This window comes from Equus caballus, chromosome 1, assembly GCF_041296265.1.
Source record: "Equus caballus isolate H_3958 breed thoroughbred chromosome 1, TB-T2T, whole genome shotgun sequence".
Classification (NCBI taxonomy): Eukaryota; Metazoa; Chordata; class Mammalia; order Perissodactyla; family Equidae; genus Equus; species Equus caballus.
Genome location: NC_091684.1, coordinates 33573618 through 33601604, shown reverse-complemented (window position 1 = coordinate 33601604; position 27987 = coordinate 33573618). Strand labels below are relative to the sequence as shown.

At 48.5% G+C, this 27987-nt stretch overlaps 1 protein-coding gene across 1 annotated transcript in view; it reads right to left on the bottom strand.

Annotated features, from left to right (window-relative positions):
- The window catches only part of TLL2 (tolloid like 2), a 133081-nt gene that overhangs the window by 12637 nt on the left and 92457 nt on the right, over positions 1-27987 (bottom strand). Inside the window, exons 8-16 of the mRNA XM_001500497.7 lie at positions 26907-27031; positions 24403-24518; positions 19110-19212; positions 11684-11800; positions 10477-10622; positions 9801-9996; positions 1708-1833; positions 818-978; positions 22-202 (exon numbers count right to left, since the gene is read on the bottom strand). Coding sequence (XP_001500547.2) covers positions 22-202; positions 818-978; positions 1708-1833; positions 9801-9996; positions 10477-10622; positions 11684-11800; positions 19110-19212; positions 24403-24518; positions 26907-27031 — 1271 coding nt within the window. The remainder of the gene's footprint in view (positions 1-21; positions 203-817; positions 979-1707; positions 1834-9800; positions 9997-10476; positions 10623-11683; positions 11801-19109; positions 19213-24402; positions 24519-26906; positions 27032-27987) is intronic.

Sequence of the window (27987 nt, the reverse complement as noted above, 5' to 3'; positions counted from 1 at the left end):
GCCCCCTCCAAACCCGCACACCTGAGAAGAAGTGGGCCCTGAAGCCGCGTTTGGAAACGGTGTTGTCCGACTTGAACTCCACGCGCATGTTGTTGCTCTGCGAGGTGATGACCTCGGGTGTCTCGGAGCCGCAGAACTTGCCGTGCAGCCTGGCGTCGGGGGACAGGCCACTGCGCACCTCGACGAAGTCGTATTTACAGACCTGCAAGCGAGCGCCGTGGGCAGCTGCCCGGTGCCCGCCATGTGCTCACCCCAGAGCCCCGGCCGCCGCAGGACCCCCTTCCTGAGAGCTGCGCCATGCCTGGTGGCCAGACAGACTCAGCCAGGTCCACTGAGAGGGTCCTCTCGACTCTTCGTGGGATCCCTCCAGCCCAGGGTGCAGACGTGGGGCGCACCTAACTAGCACTCTGGCTGCCACGGTGCTAGTCATCCCATGGCCACTGCCCAAGGGAGGGAACAGGCTGTGTAAACCATCCTGGTCCCCAGCTACACCTCACCCCCTCTGTTCCACTCAGCTGGACACAAACTCCCCTGATTCTTACCCCAGGGGACCCACCTGTGCTGACCACCTCCCACCCCCAAGACCCGCCTCCTGCACTCGTCTTGATTCTCCTTGGATTTATCAGTGAAGGACCACAGCACTCTATCTGCAGAGGACGTACTGCTGCAACTGCTACACCAAAGGCTCCTCGGACCCACCGAGCCAAGACTCCATGACTCTGGGAAGCCGCCTCCCTGCCTGCCAGCCCCTCCCCGGGTTCCAGCCCTGAGCCACATCCCAACACCAGCCCTGATCAGTTGGTGTGCAGAAACGTACGTCATTGCCCTCTAGTTCAAACACTTCGAACTGAAGGGAGATCCGGTACTGGGTGGGGGCCACCACCTGCCAGACGCAGTTTTTGTTTGTGGGGTACTCCTTCGGCCACCCAGGACTGGTGATGGTTCCATTCAGCTTGGTGATGAAACCGCCACAGGCCACTGCACGGGGGAACAGAAGCAAGATTCATTTGGTTTTAGTTCCGAGTGACTGCGATTTCCCCCAAGCAGCAATAAGCCCTGCTGTTCTTTAATAAAAAAAAAGTTAGACAATCTGAACTGATTAATTCAGCATCCTTTCTTCTAGTCTCACTGTTTCAACTAAGGATTTGGAGGGATGAAGTTGAGGACAAGTGTTTACTGTTTCAAGAATGATGATGAGGCCTTTGTGCTGACCTGTCACCCGGTGGCATACATAGTTGTGGACTCCACATGACTTGGAACAAAGGAGAATTAGAAATGTTTGCACCAAGTGATGCGATGCACCTGGCTTACATTAACAAGCAGAGTCGTGCAGGCGGGCAAGGAAAACAGGACACCACCAAGCAGAAATGGAATGAATGAAATGTGCTATGAGTGAGTCCCACCCAAGTGCTCATAGTTTTTCTTTGCTATTATTTTCCACCTTAATAATTATGTGAATTTTTCAAGGTCACAAAATAAACCATGCCTCCAATTGCACAATTTCCAGGGTGGAGTCTGTGTAATTTGGGCAGTCCTATTACATTGGTGACTTTATCGAGTTTTTCTCCCTCCAAAAAGTAGGTGGATCATCCACTATACTTGTCCATTGTCACTTCGCAGCCAGCCAGCTGCCCCATCTCTGCCCCACTTCTCCTAAGACTTGTGCCCCATCCCCTCTCATTCCAGCTTGGCAGGTCCGACACCCACCTTCACATGTCTTCTTATCGGCTGCCAGCTCATAGCCAGGATCACACACGCACTTGTAGCTGCCCAGAGTGTTCACACAGCGCTGCTCACACCCGCCATGATCTGGCCCGGAACACTCATCTACCTCTGTTAAAGAGGAAGGTGACCCCCGTTAAATCATCACAAAGCTGCCTGGTCTGCTCTCCATCACCTTCCACATCCCAGGGTCCCCAGCAAGTGTCCTCTAAGGACAAGAATGGCTCCTGGTGACCACCTTCCAAGGAGTCCCATGTCCTTGTCTGAGAAACTGACAGCAGCTACAGTAAAGGGTGGCATCTTGAGAACCCACAAGAGTAGCTCATTAGCCAGAAGAAGGGCTCCTCTGAGAGGCGATCAGGTCTGGAAATTTCATTCTTTGTAGGGTTCAGTCAGTGGTATTCATTTGTTGATTTTGCAAAAAATCTCAAAGGTTCCATGCCAAAGCCTGAATCAATTTTAATGCCATGGAATTGGGGTTCTCCCCGTGCCAAATATGAAACTTTTTGGGGACATTAAATAAAGGGTAAAGAGAAAGGGACAAATTTCTAGATGAAGATGTCTAAATATTCTCTGGGGATGGAATAGGAACCTGTGACTTAGCATTTTATAAATAATCTAAAGAGGTGGGCCCAGGGAAAACTACAGAAAACCCTGGGCTCTTAGGGTAGTCAGCACTCCCAGGAGAACTGCAGGAGGAGGCCACAGCTAGACTCAGTTAGCAGGGAAGTCCACTGGGATTCAGCACCAGCAAGTATCTAGTGATGTGTTTGGGGCAATTAAATAATAGCAAGTAGGAGGCCAGGTGTGCTGTCCAGAGGCAGAACATGGGAGTCATTAGAGAATCTCCTTGGACATGTCAGCCCATGCACCACTGAAGAAAAGACAAACCCAAGCATTGGGCATCTTCAAGAAGAGTATTGGAAATAAAAGGAGGGGCCAGCCTGGTGGCATAGTGGTTAAGCGCACGTGCTCTCCTTTGGTGGCCTGGGGTTTACAGGTTCAGATCCTGGACGCGGACCTAGCACTACTTGTCAAGCCACGCTGTGGTGGCATCCCACATAAAATAGAGGGAGATTGGTACAGATGTTAGATCAGGCAACAGATGTTAGCTCAGAGCCAATCTTCCTTGCAAAAAGAAAAGATCTAAGAGGAAAAATCATTATCTTCTATTACCCGGCTGTGTTGTACATCTACCCCTGAGGGAGAACATGCAGCTGTGGCCTAACAGAGTTGCAGGGTTTAGGGAAGGGACAGCTAAACACTGAGACATCTTCCAAAAAAAATGCCAAAAGCCCAATCCAGGAAGAAGAAGAGGGGGTGGGGAGTATTGGGTCACAACACCATGGAAGGCAGGAACAGAGGAATACAGAGTTGTTCACAAAATCTTGAAAGACCACATTACACATAAAATAAGCAAGCCAGGACATCTTTGAGTTGGCAAAGAAAGGAAAAGATTCCCAGGCCTGCCACCTCGGCAGGGATCCTTTCAATCACATTTCTGATAGCCAGCTTTTCAGACCCAGCCTGAAAACACCCAGAGACAGGGCTCTCACTGCTTTTCAAAGATATTTCTTATCTTTTGAAATTTGAATTGTGAAAACTCTGACTCCTGGCAACTTCCAACTCATTGGTCTTGCAGAAAATGCAAACCCTTCAACCATAATGCCTCCCTCTACTCTACCCTTTTCCAACCCAGATAAACCCATTTCCTTCCAATCTCCCTTGTCTATGACACACAAAATGCTCATCAACCTGGTCGCTTTCACTGGGTAAAGGACAGTTAGTAAATATCCCATCATTTCACATAGTGGATAGGAAACTTAGGTAACTCTAAGAGCGATGCGTTCTTGGGCTCAAAGAAGGCTTAAATATGTTGGGCAGTAGGAGAGACTGGGTTTACTAGACATGCTCTAAGCAGGGGGTTGAAGTTGTCCTAGCCTCAAATAAATGCAAGTCTTGAGTATGCTAAAATAGTAAGAGTCCTGTAATTATTTATTACTTTACAACAGGCAAAGCACTTTCTTCGACATTTGCTAGAAAGTATAGAAGGAGGAGAATCGATGATAAGGAGAAATGGAAAGAGTCTCTCCTTCAGAGTGAACCAGATGACCTGGGTTGGATCTACCAGTGGATCTCTCCACAACGAATTGGGTGATTTAACCTCTCTCAGCCTTCCTGCTGCTTTAAAATGAGAATCGTACTGGCTTTTAGGGTTGTGGTGATTGAAAACGATGCCTGTGAAGTACCCAGCATATAGACATTCAGTACACAGGAGCTATCACTATGGACAACAGCAGGGTTGCTTTTGAAATTCCAGTGGGTGGAGAGACCCAGTGATGGGGGTAGTGAAAATGATCAGGTTACCTGGGCATACCTGAATCACATAAGAGTAGAGTAGTGCAGGCCTGAGGAGGGGAGAGAGACAAGGCAGGAACAGAAAGAAGGAAAATGCGTCAAGGATGGGCCAATAAAGGAAGACTAGATGGACAGGAGGGCAGCACAGCAGAGCCAAGAAACTAGCTGGTGGGCATAGGGTGAGGGCAGAAAGGAAGTGCGGAAAGAGCCCATCAAAATAGACCAAGATAAACAAAGGATCAAGGTGGGGGGTGAGGGGAGACTCTGATGTCAAAAGATACTATGGCTGTGGCAGGACACACATATGTCATAGCCAAGGAAGGGAGGACCGCTGACGAACAATTCTGGCACCATCTTAGCCACGTGGAGGAAGAGAGACTGGTGGAATGGATTTGGACCTAAAGCAAAGGGAATGTAGTTTCTCCAGACACTAGAAGGGTAGAGGTTTGGCCTAAGAAGGTGGGTGAAAGATATGTGTTTACATCTGAGCTCTCTCCAGAAAGAGCAGTGGGATGTCTGGCCATTTCCAACCCTGCTCCAGCTTGGGTGGATGGCGTGGAAGTGTTCCAGGGGCCCTGCTCTCAGTGGGAACCTGGGTGTCCTCCACATCGCTTCCAGGTTACTGTGAAGTAGCATCTGCTCCAAGCCCACTGGCTCGTGCTTGCTCTGGGCTACAGTGGCCAAGGCCAAGCCTTCCAGGAAAATCTGAGAGAGCGTGGGGGTGGCAGAAAAAGCTGAGCCAGGGCTCAGCTTTGCATAGTGGGAGCTTTGGCTTCTTTGCCTTCTTCAGGTGGTAGGAGTGAAAGAAGAAACCATTCTGTGGTTAGACAATGAGATGATTCAGGTAGGATCCCAAAAACTGCTTCAGAGAGTGTCAAAGAAAGAGAAGGCAGGGCACATCCCTAAGCTTTTGAAGAAGTACGTTGAAAGAAGCCAGTCCCCCTCATGCAACACCCTGTGGTGGGCCATCAGCACTGGGACAGTGGAATGTGGGGATCAAGGTAGCAATCTTCATATTCTGTACGTTCTGTATGTGGGGAGTGTGTGACCAAAATGGCCCTGCCAACCCTCAAATGCTCCTGCCATCTCCCGCAGTAACCAGGGATGTGAGGTGCTGTGCCTGCTGCTTGGCCAGCGGGCTGTGAGTGGGACTGCCATCTGGCACGAGGAGAGGGATGCAGAGGCCAACTGGCACGCTGGTCAGTGCCGTGCGCCAGCTGGGCTCTGGGCAGAGCCTCCTGCCAACCAGCACCCAGGCAAGAGCTTCTTTGACTTGATCCAACTCTTCCACGTGGCCTTTGTAGTTATTCTTCTGGTTTCTTTCACTGGAGAAGTCCTGACACATGCACTGGGTACTGTGTGTTCACAGGACATCCTACTGATGGCCTCTTGGAAAAAGGCTGGACAGAGAAGCTGGCTGTGCCCAGTCTCTAGACCTGTGCTGACCCATCTGGTAGCCATTAGCCTCATGTGACTATCAAACACTTGAAATGTAACTAATCTAAATTGAGCTGTGCTGTGAGTGTAAAACACACTGGATTTCCAAGAGTCAGTATGAAAAAATTCCATAAAATATCTCATTAATGTTGTGTGTATTGATTACATATTAAAATGATAGTATTTTTTGATATATTGGGTTAAATAAAGTATATTATTAAAATGAATTTCACCTGGTTTTTTGTTTTTCTTTCTTTTGGTAAGGTGGCTGTTAGAAAGTTTAAAATTGCATACGTGGCTCACATTTGTGACTCGCCTCCTACTTCTGTTGGGCCTTGTTGCTCCAGACTGTGGTTTCCACCTCATTCATCCTCATAGGAACCCCAAAATGTAGGCAGAGCAGGTTGCAGGATGCCCAATCCACAAATGAGGAATTTGAGCCTCATTCATTCATTCATCCATTCATTCCTTGCTCACTAAGTATTTACTGAACCCACTGTGGACCAGGCACTAGGGATACAGTGGAGAAAATATCAGGGATGATCCAGTCTCAGGAGGAAAACGGGTTCGCCTGAGAGTGGATCGCTAGTGAGAGATGCAGGCAGCACTGGAACCTGAACTTCAGACACTAAATCCAGGGCCCGGTTCCCTACACTCCCACAGTATTGAGAAGGCAGAAAGGTGACAAGTGTCAGAATCAAATCACAAACACTAATGAAAAATTCAAATCCCTTCACTTGACTTGCCTGTGGCCTTAGGTCTCCGTACTGGAAAGAGAGTGGACTGTGGGATCCTACAAGTCTGGGGTCTAGTTCCAGCTCTGCCACCACAGAACCTCAGTTTCCTCAATTTGAAAATGGGGGTAACAATAACGCCTACGAAGACGTTGTTCTGAAGACAGGTGAGATAATCATGTTGTTTCTGGGACACTCAATACATGTCTTTTCTTTCCCTTTTAATAGATCCCAACGAGGTTTCCACCAGTCCTGGTTCCTCTTATAAGATTCAAGGTCAAGGTCAATGTTGTATATTTCTTCTTTTCTAAATGTGGTTCTCTGCAGTCCTCCTTAACATAAAAAAAGGTGTCAAGCTGGGCCAGTGCCCCAAGTTAGTGTAGAAGAGCCTCAATTAACACCTTCAGGGGCATCTAAGATGTTTGCAAATTGAAATGTCCTTGAAGTATGGAGGCTGGGTAACCTGACCTCACCCTCATGCCGAGTGAGCCCCTGCTCCCAGGTCCATGCTCCCAGGTCCATACTCCACGGCAATGTCATCACCCGTGTTTGCTTGCAGGTCTCTGTCACCAGCTTGAGCTCTTGAGGACAACGACTGTGTCTTCCTCTGTGTCCCCAGCTCCTAGCACAGCCCTGACATAGTTTGATGACTGCTGAATGGATGCTAAATGTGGAGGAGGGAGAAGATGGCATCTTCCAATCAGCAAACAGAGCTGGTTATCATGGTTACTTAGAGCCAGCCAAGGCTCTCGACTTAGGCCCTCACAAACCAGTTTAGCATCACAGAAAGAAACATCGCTTTCCACTGTGCTGACTGGCATTATCAGTAGAGTTGCCACAAAAAATGCAGGAGGCTCAATTAAATTTGAATTTCAGATGAACAACCAATCATTTCCTAGCGCAGTATGCAATATTTGGGACATACACTAAAAGATCATTCTTTATCTGAAATTCAAATTTAACTGGCATCCTGCCTTTTTTTTTTTTTGCTAAATCTGGCAACCTTAATCTCCAGCTTAACTGGTCCTCTCAAAAATGTGCATCGTTGATCATCAGCAGAACTGCGGATTAGGTGTGGGTGGGCCAGTGCCAATTTCTTATCAGTTATCTCACTGGAAAGGAGCCCCGACACCTAATTTACTGACCTAGGGGTGGAAGTCAGGGGAGGAGAAGGAAGGAGAATTAAAGTAAATAGAATTAGAATAAAACTTCATAATCATTCATGACATGGAAAGCAAAATAAGGCCTCCCAAAGCAGTCCACATCCTAGCCCCTGGAACCTGTCAATCTGTTAATGTTACATGGCAGATAGGACTTTGCAGATGTGATTAAATTAAGGTTCTTAAAACAGGAGATTAGACTAGATTGTCTGGGTGGGACCAATGTAATCACAAGGGTCCTTATAATAGAAAGAAGGAGGAGGAAAGTCAGGGTCAGAAAAGGAGATGCGGCGACGGAAGCAGAGGTCTGTGATGTGGTATGAGAAAGGCTCAGTGGGCCACTGCTGCTTGAAGATGGAAGTGTACCATGAGCCAAGGAATGCAGGGGCCTCCTCTAGAAGTTGGAAAAGGCAAGGAACTTTGACCTCCACAACTGTAGGACAATAAGTTTATGTTGTTTTAAGCCACGAAGTTTGTGGTAATTTGCTACAGCAGCCATCGGAAACTGACACACGGCAATAGGCAAGAAGAAATGGTCACGACACTTTTTCCAGAGAGAAAACTAACCACCTCAAAGACTCCTTCATTAGCAAAGACAATTAATGGGACTAAACTTTATACCATGTGTGTTCGCTTATGCAATCTTATTTTCTCCTGACAACAGCTCTCCAATAACCTGGTAGTACCCTTCTCAATAACCTGGTAGTAACCTGTTTCAATAACCTGGTAGTACCATTTCTACAGGTGGAGGGATTGGGGCTCAGACAGCTCGTGGAACTTGCTCAAGGCCACGAAGCCAGTGTTGCTGCTACTAAGTCAGACAGGAGCCTCTCCAGGCTGGGAGACACATGGCGTATTCAATCTGGACCAGGCTGGGGTGGGGGCTGTGAATTTCCAGGCATTTCAACTAAGACTGTCGTGTCCTTCTTCCCACTACAACCACTAGCTGATTGCATTTGAAATACACTTGCTGTGGCCTGGCTTTTTTGCTTGGGAAAGAATTAAATTTTGTCTCCAGTTATTCAGAGTGTTAGGATTCTTGTTCTGTTTCTGCTTGGGTTTTGCTCTCCCCACGTGCTCAAGACAGAAAAGATGACAATTCCACAGACTTGCGCGGCACTTGTCGGCTTATATAGCATCTCCACAGCCACCGTTTCATTGGGGCTTCACCACTGGTTACGGGCAGATTTCCTTCCCCTGTTTTGAGAGGGGAAACCGAAGCTTCAAGAAGGACAAAGGGCTGCCTGCTCAGGGTCACATGGCTTGAAGTGGGTTCTTCTGACACCCATCTGCTTACGTAGAACCTGGGAGAAGAGGCTAAAGAGGGGGGCGATGGGGAGATTGGGAGAAAGGGAGGGACCAGCATTTCTGAGCGGGCACAGCCAGGAGACCTGGGAGAGGAGGGAAGAAGAGAAAGCAGCCTCCCTCGGGGTGTGAGCAGGGCCACTAATCAAGGGACCTCAGCTACAGATTGGATATCTCCATCCGGTGGCTGCTGGTGTGCTACTGGGCGCCCAGTCACCATGCACTGGGGAGTATCCTGGCTTCCCTCTTCCGCTGTGGTCATCTGAGGGGCATCCAGGGCCCTGAGAGCAGAGAAGGAAGACCCGCCATTGAAAGGAGTCCTGGGAAGCCTACTCTGCTATGGGCAGGAATGCTGGTCTTCCCATGCCTTTCTAAGTGTGGTTCCATCAAGACCCCACGGACCAGTGGATCCCTAAGGCAGCACAGAGGTTTGCTCACCAAGTACCACTCCTCACTCGCCTCCACACCCCCACCCACCTGAGGGTCAGCTTGTAGGCTGGGGGCTGATGCTTCAGGAGCCGAAGACCTGAGATGCCTCTCTGGCCCACATCAGGGGATGCAAGCAATGTTGCAGGAAAAGTTTGAGCTAAGGCGTCAGACAGTTTAGATTCTTGATCTGCCACTGAACTACCTGGACGACCCTGAGCAGCGACCCTGATCAGACTGGATCCAAACCCAACCCAAAGGGATATTTTGGAAATTAAATGTCATCGTGTAAATCAAGTACCTTGCACAGTTCCTGGCACACAGTAGGTGCTCAATTAATGATAGCAACCACACAAATATTTATTATTATCAATGCTCAGTTTCACTAAGGTTCACTAAGTTGACCTTGTAAACTTATTAAATTTCTAAGTATAGCAGCAGAACTTTCTGCCACATAGAAGCCAAGGCTGAGCCTGTTCCTGAGTCAGTTGTGAACTCTGTTGGGAGCCCTACACACAGGTCTAAAATGGGTTGCTGCCCCCTCCCTGCAGGGAGCCTTGTTTGGTGCTAAGCTTCCAGATGGGCTTTGTGATTCTTAAGCCAGGAGGGCAATATCTCTTCCTGTGACTAAAAATGGAAACAAACAGCTAATTCATACCCTTGAAAAAATTGGCTGCAAAGCCCGCTTTATTGATAGAGCCATCGGACACAAACTTCATCCACATTCTGTTGGAGCTCGATTTCACATCCTCCGGCTTCTCATAGCCACAGAAGTGGCCAATCAGGATGCTGTCCTCTGTGGGGCCGTCGCGGATTTCCAGGTAGTCGTACGCACAGCTGTCGTGCCTTTCGATCTAGATAGAGAAACAGACGCAATGTGGAAAATGGCGGATGGCCTGGCCTTAAGGGTTTTGATTTAAGAAAATAACCTAAATATTACTCTCGAAAATCTAACCAAGAGGAAAAAGACCCACGTGTGTCCTAGGCTTCTCCAAGCTTTCTCCTACTTGTAGAAGTCAAGGCTGAATCAAGCTGCAAAGAGATGATAAGTAGGGAAGAACAATTCTACAAACCTCCTTGGGTCCCATCCTAGACCTGCTCTCCGATTATTCCCCACCCCCTCTAGCAGCCATTGGAAAGGAAGTGAACACGATTTCAAAGCCTGCAAAGGTTTTGATATCAGATATCCGGGTACCACACACCATGGGCTTGAAATGGCCCTTAGGTTCCTGTTTTCAGCCCAAAAATGGAAACCCATCTTTACAGAGCAGAGAGTGTCTAACAGAAGTTGACATTTCCTTCATCCATGGGAAGACAATCTGAGCAGTACTCACCTCAAAAGCTTGGAAGGTAAGCCCCACGTGAAACCCTTCCGAAACCGTAATCCTCCAGACACATTCCTTGGAAGGTCTGTAGTCATCGGGGTAGTTGGGAGATTGAATCTGCCCGGCGTCTTTGTTAATGTCTCCCCCACATGTAGCTTTAGAGAGAGAGCCAGGAGGAAGGGGGTCCCTGGTCACACCTTACGAAGGAAGTTGGGTGGCCATTATCACCACTAGGTGGCTCCTCTTGCCAACATTTTCATGTCCATGCAACCAAGACTGTGCCTCTAGAAAGGCATAATTTCATTTGTTTGCAACTCTGAATTTTTTTCATACAAAGGAAATAACGGTGTAGAGCAGTGGTTCTCTACCTTTCTCGTGCCTTAAAATCACCTGGGAGATTTCTCAAGCTGCAGAAGCTGAGGCCACATCCCCCGAGGTTCTGATTCAAGTGGGTCTGGGGGAGCTTCCAGCAGCAGTGACGTTTAAGAGTTCCCCAGGTGATGTGAATGCAGAGGGTCGAGGAACGCTGACACAGAGGGACGCGTGAGTGCGCATGCACACACATGCACACGCATGTTATTTCTTTTATAAAAACAAAATTTTGGGCTCTCCAAAATTACAAGTTAAGGCCCGTGGTTTCCTTTGAGGGGGGCCACAGGCGTAGCTAGCCAGAGAAATCCAACAAGTGGAACAAATAGAAGCAGAATTGCCCTGGTGGCAGCTGCCTAGACCCCAGATCTATTGGTTCCCTCAACTCAACCACCACGGTGGCCTCAGAGGCCCTTGCAAGAAAGTAGTTGGAAATTCCCTGCCATTGTCCAAAGTCCTCTTTTCACAAATGAAACAAATAGAGGCCCAGAGAGGTTAGATTCTTTGCTCAGGCTCACACAGCTATTCAGAGGCTGCTTTCATTTCCACAGGGTTCTATGCCTCCTGAAACCACCCCTGTGTGGGGGAAGCTGGCTCCCCAGCTGGACTGGAATGAGGGCTCAGCAGGGTGGTGACAGGTACATGACGCCTGTCCTGAAGTAAGCACAGCTGGCCTCTCTGCTTCCAGAATGTGGGGGAAGGAGCAGCATAGCCCCTGCGGTGGTGGCCCCCACCCTGGCTCTGGCAGCTGCCACGCACGCTTGGGCGGAAGAGGGACAGCGGGCTGCATGGGAAAGACAGAGGCATATCAAGAACTCCCAGGTGGCTTCCTTCACCGTGAACAAACCTTCATACACTGCGAAGAAACCCTTGCCCAGGATGTTGCTGCTGCTCCGGAACTCCACCCAGAGCCGGCTGTCTGTGGAGATGAGGGGCTCCGGGACTTTATCACCACAAAACCTACCTGCGAAGCGGAAAAGAACGGTCAGGCTGTTGGTGGACAGCCAGAAGGGGCTAGCTGCAGACAGAGAGGAAGCAGTGTTTCTTCCAATGTGGTTCAAGGTAATACCCCACCCTGGGGCAAATCATCTTGTAGTACATCAGGATTAAAAGATGGAACAGAGGGGCTGACCCTGTGGCGGAGTGGTTAAGTTCGCACGCTCCGCTGCAGGCGGCCCAGTGTTTCGTTGGTTCGAATCCTGGGCGCGGACATGGCACTGCTCATCAAACCACGCTGAGGCAGCGTCCCACATGCCACAACTAGAAGGACCCACAACGAAGAATATACAACTATGTACCAGGGGGCTTTGGGGAGAAAAGGGAAAAAAATAAAATCTTTAAAAAAAAAAAAAAAGATGGAATGGAAACAACCCGGGTGCCTCCTCCAGGCTACCTGTGGGAGATTTCCAGACGCCAATCAAAGTACCCAGAGGACAGCCCAGGCAGCCCCTCCCCTGCCAAAGGGGTCCTCTTGAGGTGCTGCCGGTGTGGCCGCATGAATGTTCCCTCCCCTGGTATTTCCTATGCCATGTTAGCCCTTCTCTTCCGGGGGCATCCCTTTGGGAAGATACTCTGCCTTCCTTGCCTCAGAGAAGCGATGCCAGAAAACACACAATGGAGAAATCAAATCTTTTTGACTTCTGAATTTCACAAGCCCAGTCACAATACCAAAGATCTGAAAAAATACACATGGAATAGGAGCACATTTTCCCATCCTTGTAGTCTTAGAAAGATTCCTAGGATGGATGAGTGAGGGGACTAAGGAGAAAGAGGATTGGAGAGGGTACTGTGGACTCTCTAAAAGGACCCCGTATCCTGTCCCACCCTGAGCTGAGAGCCTGGATGGAAAAGGATGATGGAGACCCCAAGTGGGTTTAAGGATCTGGGAGAAGCAGAGAATTGTGCTCAGTTCCTGGGCAGAGCCTGGAGGGGAACAAGACGCTGGATTCCCATGTCTCACCTGGGGCCAGAACAGAAATGTCTGTGTGGTTTGTAAGACCTGAGGCCAGGAGGCAGGCATGCAGAGCCCTCCAGGCAAAGCACAGCATGATGGCAGCCACGTGACTCCAGGCTCCTGGGAGGGGTAGGGAAGCGACTTTCCCTCAGCCCAGAGGACTTGGGGAGCCACAGAACATCTCTCACAGAACATCTTCTAGGGAGATGTGGACTTGGTACCATTTGAACTGGCCTAGGGTTGAAGCAAGGAGGAGGCACAGCAGCCACTAAGATGGACAGAGGACTGGAGACAGACATCCCAACAGCAATGCCAGCCAGATGGCAATATGGGTGCCTCGTGCACCACCATGCCCTGGCACAAACTATGCCCCTCACTGGCACTTCCACCCTGGGGGAAGAAACCACAAAGTGACTGAAATTAAGTTCCCACTACCTGATGGAAAGGGGCTTATAATTTTTATTGAACTTTTGTTACTGAAAAATACAAATAAATTTCTTAGACACTAGGGTATGGATCTGAAATTTGGACCCTCTACAAAGGAAAGGGGGAAGGCCATCCTTCCCAGTGCACAGTAATCCTTGGCCATATAATTTCTAATGCCACATAATGATGGCCATCATGGCAAGGACAGAGATGGGGCTGAGTGGGAGATGGGCTGAGTCATACTGAACAGTTCTCAACACAGACCAGTCAAGGCCTGTTTGTACTGGAAGCCATGGTTCTCCCAAACGCTGACTGTGAGTCACTCAAAAATCCATTTAAGGGGCTGGCCTGGTGGCATAGCGGTTAGGTTTATACGCTGTGCTTCAGTGGCCCGGGGTCCGCTGCTTCAGATCCCAGGCACGAATGTATGCACCACTCATCAAGCCATGCTGTGGCAGGTGTCCCACATACAAAATAGAGGAAGACAGGCACAGATGTTAGCTCAGGGCCAGTCTTCCTCAGCAAAAAGAGGAGGATTGGCAGCGGATGTTAGCTCAGGGCTAATCCTCCTCCAAAAAATAAATCCATTTAATATTGGGGGAATGGGGAGTGACTGTTAACGGGTATGTTTTTCTTTTAGGGGTGATGATGTTCTCAAATTGATTGTGGGGATGGACGTACAACTCTGTGAGCACACTAAAAAACCCTTGACTTGTACACTTTAAATGATGAGTTGTATGGTATGTGAATTACATCTCAAGTTTCTTTTTTTAAGTCCATTTAACAAATATTTTGGGCATTCTCTTATTGCCAGCACTGTCTTAGGTGACCAGTCAACCCCTTGAAGCTGTAACGCTGCTTTGCCTTTCTGAGAAATGGGGAAGTGAGCTTGGGGGATGAGGAAATGCAACTATGGACATTTCCTAATGGCCATCTGAGGCAGACATTCTTTGGGGAGACACAGGGTAGAGGCTGCTAATCTCCTTCTGCTTTCTTCCGATTCTGGCCACCTGCAGCCTTTTGGATTTGTTGAGCTTAATACTAAGTGAGATGAGCTCAAACCGCTGCCAAGAATTCAGCAAGGAAAAGTCCATCAGAAGCCTATAAATTTTCGGTAATGGTTCCTCTGGCATGGCCAATTAGTGTCAATTAGTCCTTTGAAAACAACACGTAAGCATGGGAAGTATTGCTTCCCAGGGAGGAGACAGAGCCGCCGAGCAGCAGTTAGACATCGACGGTTCACAAAAGGAATTCCTTCTCAGCTGAGCCAAAGTTTCAAGTCCAAATTTCTTCTTTTAAAAACTCCAGCTGTCACAGCCGCTGGGGACTCTTTCCAAAAGAGAGAGGGACTTCCATGGCCTTATTGCCTAAGAACCCAACCGGACGAGATGAGCCACCGGCCCCCAGGGCCACAGGACAACCATCTCTACTTAGTTCTTTGGATGAGGTAGGAATTATAGGCTAAGGTGTATCTTACTGCCTTGGCAGAACTGGACTTGGTAGAACAAATTACAAGTTATTTCTAAGTAAAGTCTCTCCCCAAACCACCTTGGAATTCTTAACTAGAACCCTCTACATTGTCCTTTGACTGCTGTCAACATTCTCATCTTCACCATATGGTTCTGATAAAAGCCCCCTTTTTACTGTGCATGTCTATACCAGACACTGTCCTAAGCACTTTACATGGATTATCCAATTGCATCCCCTCTTACACCCTGAAATAGGTACTAGCATTAATCTCAATTATGAGAAAAGTGAGGATTGGAGAATTTGGGTTGAGTTACACTCAATTCTGTAAGCGGATGCAAGCTTTTGAATGGTGGTAGTCTGAGATCTTGACCTTCATCATCAGTCTCATCTTCCTCATCCTCATCCCCGTCATCACCACCACCCTCAAAAGGAACTTCTCTGTTTAAGGTGCAATTCTGAGCACTACATTTTTGGATCCATAAACATCGACTCTGCTCTCTGGGAATATAAACATCATTCCTCTTTCACAGTTTGGGCACAGACACATAGCAATGAAGATCAAAGCTTCAAATCATAAAGCAAGTCGGTGGTAATGCCAGGCTTGGCTATCTGACTCGAGCTATTTTCTGCTCCTTTGGGAGGCTGCCCCTGCCCAGGTTGCCCCAGGAGTGGGGCCACGCGACACTGATTGGCCAGGCTGGCCTCTCTGAACTTCCCTCCCCACTTCAGGGAAAGGGGGAAAAAGGGCTTTTGTGTGCATTGTGGTGGTACAGAATGCCCAAAGACAGTTCTGCATACAAAAGTGCATTGTGAGAGTAATTCCTCCAGCAGAAGTAAGGGAGGGCAATCCAATTAACAGGACAGTGTTCGCAACGACTGGGTGAGTTCTCCACGCAGACACCTTCCTCCTCCCTTTAGGTGCAATCTCATAAGTGACCCCTGAAACTGAAAAACCAATTTGATGTCTTTAACCAGCCATGAAATGTGTTCTCAATCTACTTACACTTCCCTTTAATCGCTATGTGAAAACCCGGGTCCCAAACAGCCTCCTTCCAAAAAGCCTAACAGGCTGGAGAGAAACTGGACTAGAGAAAAGGTGTCAAATTCCTAAACTGAAATCTGGTTCCTGGCTTTGGAGGAGGAGTTTAATAAGGATATCAAGAAGAGGAAATGCAGATGAGGACGCTACAAGTGCGCTCCGTGGGGAGTCATAAAGGGTTCATTCATAAAAAATTATGGGTCCATTATGCCTGGATTTTCACACACTGCCCTGGGAAAATATGCAATGCACAGTTTTTCAGAGCAAGATGCATACTTTCACAATCCGCCCTAATCCGCTCTCTCTCCTGCCAAAGGGGCATTGACCTGCCTCCTCTCGGCAGATTTCATGGCACTGACCCCTCCCAGGGACCAGCTCGGCCCACACAATGCACTTGTTCCAAACACAAAAGTTCACTAACAACTGCATTTGGAAACATCAGAGCAGGCCAAATAGTTGGCAAAGGACAATTCCTGCAAATGAAGGACGATGGTTACAGGCACCGGGCCATGCCTTGGCTACAGCACACTCAACACATAGTCACACACACACACTGCGAAAGTGTGTAAAATATGAGCCAAAAGAAAAAAACCACACAAAACAAAACAAAACATCACTGACAAGAACGAACAGCAAAAGCCCCATCTAATCAATGAAAGTGTAGCCAGAGATACCGGATCTGTAGTGAGAAAATTCTTGTCTCAAGTTCAAGAAAAGCGAACGGCTGGAAATTCCTCTGCCTGTGCCCATTCTCAGGAGCGTGCCTTGACCCTCTCTGGGGAACTTCAGTAACAGAAACTTCCTCCTCCTGAGCCCTTTAAGTCTATCACATTCCTGGGGGGCGCGGATAGGGTTGCCAGATTTAGCAAACAAAAACACAGGAAGCCCAGTTAAATTTGAATTTCAGATAAACAACGAATCGAATCATGCATTTTATCTCTAGAGGGAGACCTTTCTCAGATTTAGCAGTCCCCTCTCCCTGTCACCAGGACATCTAAGTTCTGGTCTGATCTCAACCACTAGCTGGCTGTGTGGCCTCAGCGAGTTGGTCCACACTTAGGGAGCATGGTTTTCTCGTGAAGGTGTGAGATGAGTGACTCGAAGGTCCTGCTGGGCTGAGGGGGTCTGTCATTCCATGTTCTCAGGAAACTCCTCCCACACAGCTTCTTTCATGATTTTAATTATAAAAGAATACTTGAATGCATTCTTGTAAAAGATCCAAACAATCCAGAAGTATACAACCAAACCATGAAGCTGCCTCCCACCACAGTGCGTCCTTTCTCAGAGGGAACCACCTTCAATGGTTTGATAAGCACCCGGGATGTCCTCTTTCTATGCATTTGGTACTAGACAAGTACATGTGTGCATCCATTTATAGATAAGCAGGATCATTCCTTGACCCAACTCATGGGGATTCTGATTTAGAAGTCTCCCAGGAATCTGTAGTCATGGAAATCTTCCCAGCTGATGGTAGTGTTCAGCCAGGTTTGGGAACCTCTGCTACTAGGAACAAAGCCTTCTGTATGTTTGTACCCCTCAATGTGCTACCTGTAGAGCCCTGCCTCCCTCTGGCTGCTAGTGCACACCATGTCTGCTCACATTAGGCAGGGAGCAGACATCCAGGCACGCAGCTCCACCCTGCCATCAGGTGGCATAACCCATTTGTCCTGCAGTGTACACACTCCTGTCCATGCTTGGCCTGGGGATCACTTTCTTGTCTTCCTTACCTGGATGCTAACTACCTAAGTGATCCCTCCTAATGGTGGTAACCTGTACCCCAACTCAGAGCCTGCCCTGGCTTCTTTCTAGAACTCCTGTGGACACAAATTCCTGCCTGTTTGTGCTTCTAGGAACTGAAACTCACGGCCCTCTGGACAGACGGGGCTTGTGTGCTCTTCCCGGTGGTAGCTGACCTGGCTGAGACCCTTTGGTCATACAGAGCCTAATATCTGCCAGGCCTCTTTGGGTCCAGCCAGATCCTCTGTCCCAGTCTCTTCTGACCTACCCCAGAATCTGACACGAAGTCAGGCTCGGTCTGTCAGTGAAACTCGCCAGCTCAGCTCTCTCCTTTCTCTTCTTCATCTTTAGTCAGCTGTCCCAACAGCAGCTCCTCTCAGGCCAGTCATTCGCAACTTAACAGGTGTGGCTTTTCTACCCACGTGAGGATATGCCAGGGACAAAGTCCTCACTGAGACCTTAAACTTGTCCAGTGCGGAAGCCCACCTTACAGACCACTCTAAAGACGAGGACAACCCACTCTCAGCCAAGACCCTTCCGTCAGGCTCCTTGTAAGTCTGCTTCTCTCTCTGACTCCACCATGGCTGCCATTCTGAGGCCAAAGGAGGCCCTATGTCCACTCCCAGGACACTGACGCTACTAGTCCTCATTACAGCATTAATCTTCCCTGGTCACCCATGAGAGATCTCTCTTCTGGCGACCAATCCTAAATGAACTGGTCTTTCTCTTTATGCCGCCTGCCCACTGCCTCTCACTCAAAGGTCCAAGCTGCCTTTTCACGTAGGAGTTCATACACTGTTCATCTCCTAAAAAGAATACATACTCATCATAGAAAAATTAGGAAATATAGCTAAACCAGGAACAACAGAATAAATTTTTAAAAAATACTCCATCATCCTGAAATAACCACTGTGTATTAATTCATATTTATAATTTAACTTGACATTTATATTATACATCACTAAATGGTTTCTTCCAGTCCAATTCAGCCTGCACAATGTTTTAAGTAATTTTGTTTTGAGTAATTTTGGTCAGGATATTCACTGTTCAGTTTGCCACACTGTCCACCACTCCTTATGTTATTATACCAGCCTCATCTCATTCATTTACACCTTTATCCCTGAAGGCATTTGAGTTTGCAATGCCTGCCCAATATACATATAGACATATTTTTATTAAAATGGAATCTTGCATGATCTATTTTGTAACAGCTTTTTTGTTAGCAAGGTACAATGAACACCTTTCTGTATCAACAAATAGTCACCTCCAACTTTATTTTTAATGGCTGGATAGTTTTCCATTGAAAAGATGTATTATAATTTATTCAGCTAACCCCTACAGTTGAACATTTAAACTGTTTTCAATTTTGCCTGCTTCAGTGAACATCCCTGTAGCTAGAGCTTTGCACACTTCCTTAATTAGTTCCCTAGGATAAGTTCCAAGAAGTGGAATTGCTGGGTCAAAGGGTATTTGCAGTTTTAAAAGCTTTTAACATGTGTGGCCAAATGGAGTGTTCAGAGTTTTACAATGACACAGACCCTTGAGAGCTTCCTGTGACTGCCGTCAGGATGGACCCTTCCGAACATTAACAGCATCACACAGAACATCCCCTCGCTCTGCTCGTAAGGCTTTCTAAAGTCAACTCACCTAAGAGGGGGGCTTTTCTCCAATAACCATCCCGGACCTCCACGTAGTCGTACCAGCACAGGCGGCTTTTAAATAAATCCAGGGATGTGAAGTTTAAGACGATCTGTAAAGAGTTACCGTAAAGTGAGTTTTGGCAGCAGAGCCTGAGGAGTTGAAGATGCAGCTTGAATACTGGTGTTCTCACATTACCCTTTAGCATACAGAGTGCTCAGACCACAGTAGGAGTGTCCTCTCAAAAGCACACTCACAGGAAGCCTCCTGACATTAAATAATAAACCTTAAGCAGGATGGGGAGTAAACAGAGGAGATGGGTCCTTTGGTTCTGTCTGGGGAATAACTTGAGCTTTTGAAGTCACTCGGTGGTTTACAGAAAGCAAGATGCATTAAAAAGATGGGCCAGGACGAGTTGAGACTGGGGATTTGGAAGGAGGTAAGAGGTCAATGAAGTTCAGAGATACGAAAAGATCTTATAACATCATCAATCATTCCAGAGGGTCCGGGGTTAGCCCGAGTGCATCTGGGCACCTTCACGATCAATGTCCCCGCGGCCATAACCTCACTCCTCTGAGGCATGGTGTGTCTAACAGCCTTCCAGTTAGGCTAACAGTCTAACAGCTAGTCTGTGCGTTTGTTCATTCATTCATTCATTCATTCATTCCACCACTGTTTCTTGACCACCTGCTGTGTGCCAGTCGGTGTTGGCCAATCGAGATAGAAAGATCAGTAAGACGGGGTTCTTGCCTTTAAGGAGCTCAGAGAACGAGGGAAAGGCAGATGTATGAAGCTAATTAGGACAGTATGGTATAAATGCTGAAAAGAAAAGGATAGACAGAAAGGGCATTCTGGAGTCCCAAGGAGGGAGAAATAAATTCTGCCGGTGATACTGGATAAGGCTTCTCAGAGGAGGTGATTTAACCTAAGGGGAGTGGGGGTCCAGTGGGCAGAGAAGTAGGGTGAGAGAGCATTCTAGTGAGGGACTGACAAGAGCCAAGGTACTGACATGTTTGGGGAGCTGCATTGTGTGCCCAGCGTAGGTCATTGTATGTGTGTCAGGAATGAGGAGGCAGAAGCGGCGAGGAGAAGGAGTGAAGGCTGGGGAAAGGGGGTTCAGAAGGACTGGGAAGGAGGGTTCCAGTTCTTCTGGATATCCTTGTGGCTGTTCAGTGGATGTCCCTTTACATAAACGTGGAGGGGCCTGGGTGGGCCCTATGGACACAGCACACAGGCGCTGCACCAGTGAACTGGCTCTGGTGCCCATTGCAACCCTTCCAGCTCAGGGCTGTCCTGGCAGATGGCCCAGACAGAGGTCAGGTTTTCCCCTTTCCCTTCACCTCCATTCAAGCCCCGCCAGGCAAGGTGCCCACGCCCATCTGGCCCCAGCTGTCAAGTTTGCTCTCTGCCCGTGCTCAGCATGTCACTGCTCCATCATTTCTCAGCTCTTCTTGCTCTCCAGTGTCCCGCTGAAGGCAGCCTTGCTCCAGCCCCTGCACCCGTGACCCTATTTCTTTTCTCACTCAGAGGGACCTTGCTCTCAGCCAGCTCATCTCTCTCAGGCATCATCACACTCTCTCCTCCAATGGCCACTTTCTTATGTAACAGGCCCAGGTCCTGCTATCTCTAAGTAAACCCTTAGGCTGGAGGGCTGCAAGTCAAGGGTTCCAATGCCTTCCTGGCCAAATCAAAAAGCCAGTTATAGATTTGTCCTTGTTCTCCATGGCCCCTCTGCTTTGAACCTCTCCTCTCTAGTTTTCATTATGCTAGCCTGTCCTCTCTCCACTGTTCTCTCTCCTCGGCTGGCTCCTGTCTCCTACTCCCCATTAACTGTGAGAACACTTCAAAGCAAAGTATTTCCCTTCCAGCTTCCCCATCTGTAGGTGACACCATCACCAGTGACCCAGGTACAACACCTTGGAGTTATCTCTGCTTTGCCCCTATTGTACCTGCTGCATCATATCTGCTCAGCACCCATGTGGACAGACTGTCTTCCTTTAAGATGTCTGTGACCCTTGCTCCAAGCCAGTCTTGCTGCCTCTTCAACTGCCTTTCCTGCATCGCTCCTGCCGAGATGATTCCGGAACTCTCCCTGCTGTGCCCCCGTCCATTCTGCACACTAGGGCTTCTAGATCAATCTTGCACTTACATCTCATGTTTACCAGATCCCTCCTATGCTCAGAAAACTTCAGCAGCTCCCTATGCCCGCATCTCATAAATTAAATTCTCTGCTTCCCTTCCAGAGCCTCCAGCAACCACCCTATGTGACCTTACTTCCCAATGAGCCCTGACATATCCGTACTAGTGGAACCCTCTCCTGGCCCAGCTCAAGCGGCCCCTGCCTCCTCCCTAGGTCCTTCTCTGATTGCACAGCTGGACGCGATCTTCTCCTCCTTGGAACGCCTCCCTTTCTCTCTTACAGTGCTTGCAAAGCAGATGTTTTTAGAGTCAGGCAGATGTGGATTTCTTCTCTCGTCTACCTCTCACTAGCTCTGGGACCTTGGCAAGATACTAGTCCGCTTGGACCTTTAGTTCCTTCATCTGGAAAACAACACGCACGTCATTGGGTTGTTGAGGGGACTGCACGAGAGACTGTATACAGACTGCCTGGTGCTATGCCTGGCACAGAACAGGCCCTCAATAAACGACAATTTAAAAAATCAAGCCACACTGAGTGCACACTTCGCGCACCACACACTGGACACACTAAGCGCTCTTCACAGGCTGCCCGTCTTGAGTGGCATTGAGAGGGCCCACCCCTCCCCTTGGGCCAATCCCACTCACGTTCAGGTCTCAGGGCAAGTAGCACTTTCCTCCACAAAGCCCTGTGATCTCCTAGCAAATGAAGTCAGTACCAGAAAATAACAGGCCAGCTCACCTCCTGTGTCATAGGGAGTGTGTGTGTGTGTGTGTGTGTGTGTGTGTGATGTCACTCTTCCAGTGGTTCTCAACCCTGCTTGCATATTAGAATCACCACGGAAGCTTAAAAACAATATATTGGTGCCAAACAAATGCCCCTCTTTCAATTAAATCAGACTCCTTAGGGGTGAGGGGGGGACACTGATTAAACTCTCCGTCTCTTGAAGACCAGGATTGTACCTCAGATTCCTTCTGTACCCCCCTCAGGGCTCATATCGAGGTGGAAGGGCTCAGGAATACTTGATAGCTGGTTGCAGTATAGTTCTCCAGCTTTTGCTTTTTAAAATTTAGAAAGGAAATGTTATTACAACTTCCTTGGCAACACATTCATGATCTGAATGAACGGGATAATTATTCAGGCTAATTATTTTAAGTATGTTAGTGAACCATAAAGACCAGAGGGGAAGAGGTGATGAACAAGAGGTGATACTCGAATCAATCAAGTTTGCTAATTACTAGCAGCTCTGGGGAAGGTTGGGTGAAGCAGAAATTGAAATAATTGGTGCAGGAATTTCAACGATACGTGTTCTCTCTGCCCCCAGTTAGCAATAATAATTAAGGCTTGGTGAATCTTACGCAGTTCAAACACATTGCACAGCCTCTGCTACAAGGAGCAATTCAACAATTTGGGGATTACCAGACCCCTTCCTCTCCCTGCCTCCCTCCCATTGATGCCTCCTACAGAGATAGCACGTGAACTCAAGGCAGACAGGTCTGGAGTCTCTCAGGCTCAAGATGACAACCACACAGTCATAAATGCTTAGAGTCAGAGGAAGGGAGTGTGCATGCAGGTGTTGTGTGTGTGTTCAAATGTCTGTTAGCCTGTCCCCTTTGTGGAATAATATAGGATGACGGTCAAGCATCTATGTTCTCAGAGTGAAATCAGCTGGGTTCAAATCCCAACTCTGCAACAAACTGAGTAGACTTGGGCAAGTCCATTTCCTTACCTGAAAAATGGGTGTGGTAAATAGCACCCATCACATGAAGCTGTTGAGAGGATTAAATGAGAGAATCCATATAACATGCAGAGACCAGTGCCCGGCCCAGAGAAAACACTCACAATGGTTCCTAGCCATTATTTCTCTCTAGTTATCACACTATGTTTAACTTACATTTAAATGGACTTTTTTTAAAGTTATGAATTAGGGATACCTGAAGGTTGGTTACAGGCATCTGAAAACCCAACACCCCCACTGTGCCCCGAGATGCGGGTCTTTCACTCAGCCACTCAGCCATCCACACGTCTATTCAATAAGTACTTGTTGTGTGACTCTGTGCCATGGGCTGGGCTGGGTGCCAGGAATCTGGGGGCGAACAATCTCTGTCTTCAATGAGTTTAGAGTCCAGAAGAGGGACAGCCAAATAAACCAGCTGTCTGATATTGTGAGACAAGCTATGACAGGTATGACTGCAAGGAACTAGACCCAAGGGACAGGGAGGGCATCTCAAAGATGGCCACATCTAGGCTGAGACAGCTTGAAGAACCCTTGGATTTGTAGAGAGGTGTAGTGAAAAAAACACAAGGTTCAAAGGACAGAAGCCCCAGTTCCCAGTTCTGCATCTTACAGTGAATTTGGGCGATTTGTTAAATGTCTGAGCCTCAGATTCCTTGTCCATATAATGGATAAAAGGAGACACACTCTGCAAGAGGGTTAAGAACATACCACCCTTGGACCAGGCCACAAGAGCCCCTGCCCTGGGCTCTGCCCTAGAAGGTGGTGGAATCTTCAGAGCCACAGGAACCTGTTCTCCCAGAGCTTGTGATGCTCCTAGATAGACCTCACTCCAGGTGCCCAGGACCCTGGACTTCTCTGTCCAAACAGCTCTGAGCCTTGGATCCATCCTCCCGAGGGTAGACAACACACCAGTTCCACCGGAGGGGCAGTCAAGGAACAGCCATTTGCAAGGTAGGAGTGGAGGGTGCTTGGGAGTGTGGGCTGGAGTGTTGCCTTGGGTGCTCCGAGATGGAGCGGGGGCTGGGAAGAGGAGAGGCTAGCCCTGGGTTGGGGACTAGCTCCCCCCATATTGCCACCTTCCAGACCAGCACTCCTAGGTGTCAGGGAATTCTAAATTGGATGCTCGCCTTCCCGGGCATCCTGATGGTATGTTTACCAAGGCAGGAGGATAGAGCCTACTTTGTTTTATAAACTGTGAGCTTGATTTACAACTTATGTGGACATTTATTACACAGGCCTCCATTTGTATGGGGGAGACTGGTTGAAAAGTCCAGAAATAATGAATGTTAGGTAAGCCAGCCCAGTGCCTGGCACACAGTGGGTGCTCATAACATAACAGCTGTTATTACTACTATTAATAATAATTCCTCACGCCTCACCCAACTCAAAGAAAGCTACGTCATTTCCTGAGGTGGTTTCACACCTACCTTTTCCCCCGGAGTGACCGATATCCTCCAGATGCAGTGGGAATAGGAAGGGTAGCCATTTGGGAAACCAGGTGCAGAAAAGTTTCCTGTCGTGTCCTGCAGGGTCTCCCCACATGCTGTGCAAGCAAAACGACACTGTGATTCTGGCATGCGCACGCGCTCCCACCTAAGCAGCGCCCCAACACGGGGCCGCTGAGCAAATTCACCCCTTTACCAGCCAAAGCTCTCGGAACACGCAGTGAGAAGCATGTCAGGCAGACTGACATTTTTTTCTGGTTAATAAAAGCAAAAACAGGGGCTGGATGCCAAAAAGTCACACCCCAGGGGTATCTTCTGTGGTTCTCAGGATTGAGCTCAGCCTAGAGCTGGGCTTGACTCTGAGCTCTTCAGCCACTTGGCCGCGGTGGGGAAGTTTCCCTTAGTTTTCTTATCTGTAAAATGGGCAGGAACTATCTAGAGGGCTAATGAAATCATCTGCATTAAATGAAATGGGTCAGCTCAGAGCTTGGCACAGAGTGAGTGAGTGCTGCATACACAGCAGCCATTATAATTACTATGAATGACGTCTGTGGCAGAGAGAATATGACAGTGCAAGTGAAGCAAAATGAAAAAGAAAATGCTTTGAACATTCTTTGCAGCTGTTAGTTTGAATCTTGCCTCTTCTTTTTCTGCTACCCATCTCTGAAAGAGCCACAAGAGTGAAGAAAATTAAAAAAAAATGACCAGAGGCACGGGAGGCCGGAATACCCTGCAGGAGGCTGTTCTGCCCTTGAATGTTTGAGGGTTGCCTGGTTATGAGTCTAGAACCTAGTCCTATGTATGTGAAAAATATTTCCCCTAATTCATTCTAAAAAAGTCACCTGTATGAGTAGGCTTGGAAGCTGCAGGTTTCATATCCCCTCCCCCCTAGGGATTTGCACCCCAAAGACAAAGATATTGGTTTGCTGAGTGCCTCTGCACTTATGGGGCTACCCCCAAAGTGTGGGAAACAAGCGTCTTTATGCACCTTTTCCTACATGGAATTCAACCTCTGCAGGCAACTACCCTCACTTTCCGCTACGACTTGAAATGACCTGGAGCTGCAGGAAGGGATAGCTGGAGAGCGGCCCATCATTGGCCTCAGGAAATCCTGGATATCGGGGCCTCGATATCATGTTACCCAACAACTGCCAGGCATCAGGAGGATTATGCCCGGCAGTCAACATCCCTGAGGGTTCCATGGAAATTATTTTAGAATAATCATCAACATTCTGCAAAAACAGATACATTACTGTATGGCTCCATGGTATTTACCAGCTGCCTCGAATCCTTTTGGGAAGTAAGAGGCACATACATTATAACTAAATAAATACTACGGCATTTCCCAGGGAATGCTATAAGGTTTCTCTTTCAATTCAGCAAGGTTACATGATATGTGTGTCCTGTTTTTCAGCCCTAACACGCCCCCAGATGACTGAAAGCTGGATGGACATATTTCCTAGAGTCTTGTGATGGAGCAAGCTGCCCCACGGCCCTTTGCACACCCTATGATCTCGTTTAGTAGGGCAATGAGATGGCCCAGATTTTCTAAGATGGCCCGTATTTCAAATATCCTGTCCCCTGATGAAAGCATGTGTCTGGTCTAGGGGTTTAGAAAGGTTATTGGACCTGTTGGTCATGGAATTTCCTTCTTTCTCCTCAAGCCACTGGAATGCATTCCGTCCCATCAGCGGTAAGAACCTGGCTGCTGTAACCAGTGCTTTGTACTGAAGCTCAACAGCCTAAAGCAGGTGATGTGAGCTCACCCCCAGGACAGCGGAGGTGATGATGCTGAAGCCGAGAGAACAGAAGGCAAAGAGGGCAAATTCAAGGGGAGGCGGTTTCTGAACTGGCAGAGAAGTGGGTGTCTGCTCAGACCCCAGTATACTGTCCAGTCTTCAGTGGCACACACCTGGCCACTGACCAGCACCTTGGATGCAAGGAAAGCCCCAAGACCACAGAGACTATCTCGTTTACAGCACGGAGACTTCCTCTGCCTTCCAGTGTTTGGGAAACTGACGCTCATCCTTCCAAAAACAATCTCCTTCATTCTTTGTCTTCCTGAAAAAACTCTTGGTTTTTGCTTTGCCAAACCCACATCCCCTACTCCCATAGACAGGAGAGGTGTTTTTACTGTTACGGGGTGCACACGGCATTGGGCCCCTGTTCACTGTTGTTCCACTATGGCTTCTTCCTCTTCTGAACATCTGGGCTGTGCCAGAGAATTCCAAAGCCTCCCACAAGTAAAACTGTGGGCTCCAAGACCTATTATTCACTTTACTCCCCGCAATCACTTCACCATTTGGGCTTTCTACACTGTCTAGCACGTCCTAACAGCAGCACACCAGAAATTGCAGTTGCAGGGGGCAGTTTCTTTAGGTTCCCCAAGTTGTTTTCCCAGCAAGGGGGAATGTTTGCAAAGGGCGGTTGAGTCATGCTCCGTGGGTGCTATGGAGGCCCTGGGACTTCCCAGGATTCACAGTTACCTGGGCATTTGTACAGCTTCCTGGCTTGAGCTATGTCTCCCTGACTGAGCCGCACGCGCTGGCCAATGGTTGGCCTGACGCCATTGTCGTCTCGACGCGGGAGGATGGTGTCTAAGAAAACTCCTCTACAGGAAGAAAAAAGAGAGAGAGAGGAGAAAGGAAAGTCAAGGCTATCTGGCCATCCATGCTTGGATTTACAGTCCATTTTCTTGCCCATAACCCCATCAACCTTCCTACCCCCGGCCTGCCTCTCTCCAGGCTGACACAACTGAAGAGGCTTCCTTCACCTCTGCCGGCAATGGAGCATCCCATTTCATCAGCTGCCTGCTCACTTTCCAATGGGAAAATGACACTGCCAAGTTTAAAAATATGCCCCAGCCCAGTGGCCTAAGGGCTTCCATACTGATGTGTACTGAGCATTTCCACAAAGCCCCTGACAGGTCCAGGCCCCAGACCGCCACGCTGTACAACTGCAGGGAGCACCTTTCAGAGAGACTAAGGTTTGAGTGCCAGCCCCCGGAGTTGCGTGTTGGGTGGTACTGAGCATGGATAAGTCCCGGTGAGGCTCCAGAGAGAGCCTGGGAACCAGTGCCATGTGAGACTCTCAGGGGCTGCGCAGCGAGTGCTGGTTGATGACCTGGTTGGTGAACGAGGGGGACTGGAGTTTGGGGGCTTTGCTGGCAAGAGGGATAATCAATAGAAAGTGAGCTGAATGCAGAGAACGAAAGGTAGTTGAGAGGGTCCTGGCCTGGAGATTTCTATGTAAGGCCTGATGCTGCCACCTGGGTGAACTCAGACGAGTCCTTTCCCGTCTCCGTGCCTCAGTTTACTTCTCTGAACAATAAGAGATTGGCCTAGAGGATCATGGCAGCCCCTTCTCACTCTGACAGCTTATTCTACTCCCATATGAATGAAATCTAAAGTGACCAAAACCAGGATGCCCCGCTGAGTACCAGCCCCATTCACACTTCCATGTTGTGGGCACGGTTTGTGCCCTGCCTGAGCCCCCTACTCTGCTTCCAGACCCCCAATTTGGGGCTTCTCCTGGGGGGTAGGGCCTTCCCTTGAACCAGCTCCTTCT